This window comes from Nannospalax galili, unplaced genomic scaffold, assembly GCF_000622305.1.
Source record: "Nannospalax galili isolate Female #2095 unplaced genomic scaffold, S.galili_v1.0 scaffold1566, whole genome shotgun sequence".
In the NCBI taxonomy this organism is placed as follows: domain Eukaryota; kingdom Metazoa; phylum Chordata; class Mammalia; order Rodentia; family Spalacidae; genus Nannospalax; species Nannospalax galili.
Genome location: NW_008354223.1, coordinates 408,853 through 415,315, shown reverse-complemented (window position 1 = coordinate 415,315; position 6,463 = coordinate 408,853). Strand labels below are relative to the sequence as shown.

The window sequence follows — 6,463 nt, the reverse complement described above, 5'->3', positions numbered from 1 at the left end:
ATGTCACTGAGTTTTAGAGTAACCTGTGTATATATCTGGTTTGATTAATTAGCTAATAATTTTAATATCATAATTTTAAAATAACCTGTGAAAGAAAAAAAAATTCCAAACAAACTTGAGGAAAAGAGGAAAACATTCACAGTGTGCTCCAAAGTTTCTAATGGAGTTTTTCTATACATTGTAGCACTGGAATTGTAATTATACCAGAGAGCACTTCAAAGCATGATCTGATGTCTACAAACATCTTCCTCTCTATGTTAAATGAGAGGGTTGAGGGAAGATGAGGCATTATTCTTTTAATTGTAAATACTCCTATCAAGGACAGGGAGAAGTGTGTGGGATTTGTGATCTATCTCTGCAATTCATGGTTTAGTAAAGATTTTTTAACCCATGCCTAAGAATTCAGAATTTTCTATTATTGCTTTCAAAAATTCTTTGTGGACTATCATAAAATTATTATGCCAACAAAATCAGTACAAAGTAGGTTTGGGTTATTTAATCAGAATTTATTTGAAGTGTCTAAGAACAAATTTCTGTTCCTAAATTACTCAGAACACAAGATAAACCAGGTCCAAATTGCAACATGTGTCCCAGCACCCATTAGCAATACTCTACTGCTCTAAAGACCATCACTGGAGTTTTATGTCTCTAACCTGCTACTCATAAGTGAGGCTGAGTCATGTTAGTAGAAAGAGGAAGTGGGGAAATGTCACAAGTCAAATAATTTTCACACAATTTTGGTTATGTCTGTGGATACATTTTGTGCGTTTGAAAGGTTAATATCTAAAGAGAAACATACTTCAACTGTTGAACTGTGGAGTTGGTAGCTGTTAAATGGAGCCAGAATAGGTGTATTTGCACAGATGTGTACTGCAGGATGATGGTAAGCATTTGGAGACACAGCACTCCTAAAGTGCAAGACATAACGCAGAGATACTGTGGAGAAAGTCAGTTAAAGTGATGTGTTCCTAGTAACAGGAAAATGCTACAAAATCTATGCCTGCAATTTAGGCTCTAAAAGTGAGGGAAGCATGTATGGCACGCCTTTAATCCCAGCACTCAGAAGCAGAGGCAGTAGGATCTCTGTGAGATCATGCCAGCCTGATGTACATAAGTGAGTTCCAGGCCAGCTGGAGTTAGAAAGAGACCCTGTCTCAAAAAAGGGGGTGGGCAGCATCTTTTAGAACTTTATCCATAAACTCTGACTATAGATCATAATGAACTAGAACAAAGGAGACTATTAAGTGATCGAGTTTCCATAAATACAATAAAATTCAAGCAGACCAAGAAACAAAAGAAACAAAATCTGACCTCAATCATTTCCATTTGATAGCTTTATTATTCCTGAGATGCCTTTCTGGGCAAGCCTGTGGTCCCACACTGTTTAGAGTTGTTTCATTTCCTCCACAAAAATGAGGCGACTAAGTCCACAGAGGCAAAAGGGGATATTTAATGTCACACAAACCACCTGAATTAGGATGATAAACGGTTCATATCCTATGCACTTGTGTCCTTATTTTACAGCAGGAAAAAATAATAAACCTGTCAATTTTCAGTGAAATTTCTTAGCGACTGCCGTTAACATCTTCCTAATGAAAAACCAAAAGCACTTAATTTCATTGTATTCTTGTGATCACACAGCTTTGTCTAGGCTAGGAAATTATTTCTAAGCACTCAATGAAACAAAATTCAGGAAAAAAAAATCATTAGGTTTGATTAACTATCACCTAGGCCTTTCAAATGAGCACTAGTATATTTATATTTCAAATGAGCATATTTATAGAAACACGTGTTTCTATAAATATGTTTATCATAAAATGATGCTGTTCAAGAAAGTATGGAGCACACACGGCTGCACATTCACCATTAGAACACAGTCCTAGGTGGCTAGTGAAATCATTGAGAAAATGAAATCTATTATTTAAAATACAGTGCTGTGAGGAGTTTTATAGGTGTGCTGGTGCAAATGGCAGTGGTGGCAGGAGAGCTTAGAAGGAGCAGGCCAAGGAGCTGAGTGTGTGGGTGTGTGCATGGCCCTTACACACTCGGGGATTGGTGAGAAATATAAAGAAATGTAGTGACTTCCCTCAAAGGGAGCTTTACCCTTATAACTTACAGAGAAACTTCAAAAGTCAACCACAACCCACATGTTCTTTATCTCCAGTTTCTGCCTTCCCAGCAGAGGGTCTGTCTGCTCTCAGAGGCTATGAATCCTAAACCAACTCATAGGCTGACTTTTGTTAATGTAAAAACAAAGATCAAACCAAAAATGTTCTGTCAAAAACATTTTAAATATTTTGTGTATGAGTATATTACCTGCAAGTATGTAAGTGCAACCATGTTATGCAATGCACACAGAGGTCAGAAGAGGGAGATGGAGTCCCCTGGAACTGCAGTTATGGATGGTTGTCATCCACCATGTGGGTGCTGGGAATCAAACCCAGGTCCTTTGCCAGAGCAGTCAGTATTCTTAACTGCTGAGCCATCTTCAAAAACATTTTATTTTTTATTTTTTATTTGTTTGTTTGTTTTTGTCTTTTTGAGACAGGGTTTCCCTGTAGCCCCAGCTGACCTGGAACTCACTATGTAGACCAGCTGGCCTTGAACTCACAGAGATCCGCCTGCCTCTGCTTCTCAAGTGCTAGGATTAAACTATATGCTTGTCTTTCTTTCCAATACCCTGCTGTAAACCTAATGTCTACCTTACATAGTAGTATTTGTTATTAGGGTTCCAAACAGCAGCAGCTTCTCCCCTCCCTAACAGGGACCTACGGACTTTTGGAGCCCGAAAAAGGGAACTAAGCTGCTAAGCACTTTGGCCTTTGAAGTCAAGGGAAACAAACTCTGCTGAGAAGCAGCCTGCCTTTCCTCTGATCTCCAAAGATAAGATAAGCAGATTCTTCCAGACCCAGATCCTGCCTGGCAGACTGAAAGGAGCCAGGTTTACAAACCCTGCTTTTCCTGCTTCCCCCAGCTTGATTTTTCCCCCAAACTCTCCCCCTTCTGCACCCTAAAGCCCCCGTATATAAGTCCCAGCTCACAACCCGTGGGCTGACATCTTTCCCTTCCCGGAGAGAAACGTGTCCGGTGTGGAAATAAAGCTGTATCCCGCTGAGAGTTCTATCTGTGCCTCGGTGCCTCCTCCATCCGTTCGCTCTCCACCTCTCTGAACTTTTTACCTATCATTTGTTTCTTTAACAGGTCAATTGTAACTCGCAGCGATGAGTTGTTTACTCATCCATATACCCTACTGCCTTAAGACGTCAGGGCCTAAGCTCCAATTTTATGACTTTTATGACTGTGGGTGGCTACCTGCTGAAACCTCATTCTGACTAGAATGCCCCCTTCCCCTTAAATCAGCCAATCTTGTTGAGATTAAGCAGTAGAACTTCCATTAATGAGGGACAGCCAACCTCTCCCTCAGATATAAAAGGAAAAGACCATCTTAACCAGGGTGCTTGCTGGATTCTGAGAGACTGGGCTCTCTTGCAGAAGGAAAACTTTTGACCTTGTTGAAATGCTTTGGATTACATGCTCATTTTCTTGGGATCCCATACCCGTTTCAAACAGATCCCACCGTGGGGGAGTCCTGAAGTAGCGCCTTGAAGTAGCTGAAGCAACAGCATCTTCTCCTAAGCAGGTCCTTGCCCCATTTTGTGCTGCTCAGGCATTTTTCAGCCACTGGCCTCCTCCAGACAGCCGTGCCAGTATTTGCTACACATTGCGGTTTTCTGTGACCCTGACCATGACCTAGATTCAAGACCAAAATAACTCCTGGATGTATAATCAAAACAATTATTACGTATAATCAAAATAACCGCTGTAGCAAGGTCTCCCCAGCCTGCGTCTGTCTCCACAATCCTGTTGTTTTTGCCTTTATAAGCGCTATCCCTGAGTTCAGCCCAGAGAAGTTTTCTGAGGCACTAGCCACTCTAGGTTAACATTTAATCAATAAAGGACTCTCTTCTTAATTGGCTTAAAGCCTGGTGGTCTGTAATTCTCTCGTGAATATATAGCCTTATTCAAGGAAACGATGAGTTACACAGAGTGGGGAGAGGTGTGATGGAGGGGTGCACAGGACAGCCATCCAAAGCCCTGTCTCCTCCTCCTGCTAGGCTATTTCACAGAGCCTGATGGATGCCCTGCCCACCTACTGTGCAGAGGGCTTCTCCATCCAGATGCTGGAGCACTCATTTGGTTTCCTAGTCACTTTGTATTGGCTTGTGTTTGTTCATTGGTCAGAGCAAAATGACTGTTGTAAGTACCTTGGCAGCATTAAAAGAAAGTTCTGCAACATGTTAGGAAGGGTCAGAAAAGAAAACGGAGTCCTCAACCTGCCTAACATTCTCACTGACTGCTACTCGGACTTATAGAGTTCCAGCCATTAAATGCAAGAAACAATGCCCACTGGCTCCTGGAAGGTGGTGGTGCCCAGACTTCCAGGAACAATGGCACATAAATTCAACTCCTGGTGGATCAGACGGCGAATTGGTGGCAGCAGCGGCTTTGCCAAATGTTTGACATAATAAAAGCTGTCACTCGGTACCTTCTGGAGTGGCAGCCGCTAACGTCTGTTATTGATGCGAAAGTGACTTCACTCTTGCAAGTCTTGCAGCAGTTACAGAGGTGAGCTGAAGGATCATGAAGAAACTGGCTCATGGTGGAGGGACCTGCGGTAGCAGAGGAGGGACACGCTAAGGCTGCTAGCGGCCAGCATGCTGCCCTCCGCCTGCTCTCTTTCCTAGCCATCCAGAATTCCAGAATGACAAGCTTCAGTGATAGCTAGCAGGCTTCCTAAACTGTTTCTCCAACAGCCCCCTATGCTGGCAGACACTTGAGAGTCCAGCGTCTGGCCTTAGACTCGGGGATGCTCCCTGCCATGAAACTGTTGCTAAGCCGAAGCTGAGCCTTGTGGGGTCTGGACATGATATGTGATGTGAGGCAGGAGAAAAATTAAGAGCCATCTGCAGCCACCTGCTGCCCAGGCATTACTTATGATCTATGAACATCAGTATGTTGGCATCCTTTGGTATAAATCGCCCAGCTAATGGCTGACAACACCCTGTTCAAACGGTATAGTAGCCAGTCAGGGCACCACAAGCAGAGGCATGAGGTAAAAGTAGTAAGGAGACCAGAATTGATATAAGAAAAGTTTTAATAAAATATGCAGAGAGATAAGCAGGTAAGATTCTCGGGGAGAACGGCTCTGCTGAGAGGGAATGTGTGCTCTTTCATAACTGAGGGAAATCTCTTGGTGCTGGTTCTGGCTTCTGGCTGACAATGGGCTTGTGGCGCCTAGTTTCCTCATCATAACTGAGGGAAATCTCTTGGCCTTGAGCTATGTGTGGGGGCCGTTTCTGGAGACTGATAAGTGGGCACCTCATTGTCGGGTTTAGTAAGTTTTATATCACCAGTTGCCTTTCTTGAGAGTGGTCCCTTTTCGGTAAGGAGCCACGGACCCTTAGGCATTAGATTCTATTTCTCAAGAGCACTGTGCCTAGCTCCAGTCAGGGTCTGATGGTTCCTGTGTGGGGATTCTTATACTTGTTTTTGACCTTTTGGTCTCTATTAGTACTCTACAAATGTAGACGGTATGTGCCTCCCAAGCGAGGACAGGAGTGTGGACCTCTATTGAGATAAGACCCTTCCTTAATTAAAGAGGAAATTCAGTTTACAACCTAAAGAGCATCCTAAATCAGAAATCAAAAAAGAGACAGGAGACACACGAGGGCAAGATACAGAATGGAAGGGATAACTGTCCCTTGTTGAAAACGCCTGCCTGCCTGTAGACTAACCTGAGCTACATCCTCCCTCTCCAGGCCACCTCTTCCCCACGTGTCTTGGACATAGCCCAGAAGTTCCAGCTCTCATCTTCAATCCGCAGAACCAAAACAATCCACAAGCCTTTGGCCCCTCGGCACAAGCCTCGATACCGTCTGAGTCCTACAAGGTCCCTGGCCCTTGGGGACAAAGCAGCTGACTCTGGGCAGGCTCACCTTCCCAGTACAGTTAGTTCCTGGAATCCTGGCGCCCAGCAGCGGCTCTCCGCCCACAGCACAGGTACCACACAGTCCCCTTTGAAGATGGGGCGGAAAGCAACTTGGAGTGACTTTAGTGCAGCGCGCGGGGACGGTTTCAGTTTCCGGAACCGACTTTCGGTCCATGCGCAGCCCCCTTGTGGGGAGGGTATAGGCCCTCACCAGGAAGGAAAGGCAGCCAAGCAATAGGGTGAGCTGGGGGGCCTAGGGACCCACCTACTCTAGGCTGAGGCTCTAGGGAGATCTGCACAGCCCTAAGGGCGGAGGAGACCCCGGCTGATTACTACAGTCCTGGAACTCGTAGGGGACTTCTTCCACGGCATTTAATTGCAAAGTGGCTGAGAACAAAAGGACTAAGGAATGGTCTCTCCGCCCCCCCCCCCTTCCCACCCCTCTCCTCAGTTTCCCTCTCCCCTCCCCCCCTC

General features: G+C 44.7%; 1 protein-coding gene across 1 annotated transcript in view; it reads right to left on the bottom strand.

Moving 5' to 3' along the window:
- The window catches only part of LOC103748652 (phospholipid scramblase 2-like), a gene marked incomplete at its 3' end in the record, with an annotated part of 37,512 nt that extends 31,348 nt beyond the window's left edge, over positions 1-6,164 (bottom strand). Inside the window, 1 exon segment of the mRNA XM_008851359.1 lies at positions 5,997-6,164. Within this exon segment, the coding sequence (XP_008849581.1) occupies positions 5,997-6,164 (168 nt within the window).
- Positions 6,165-6,463: the final 299 nt, after the last annotated feature.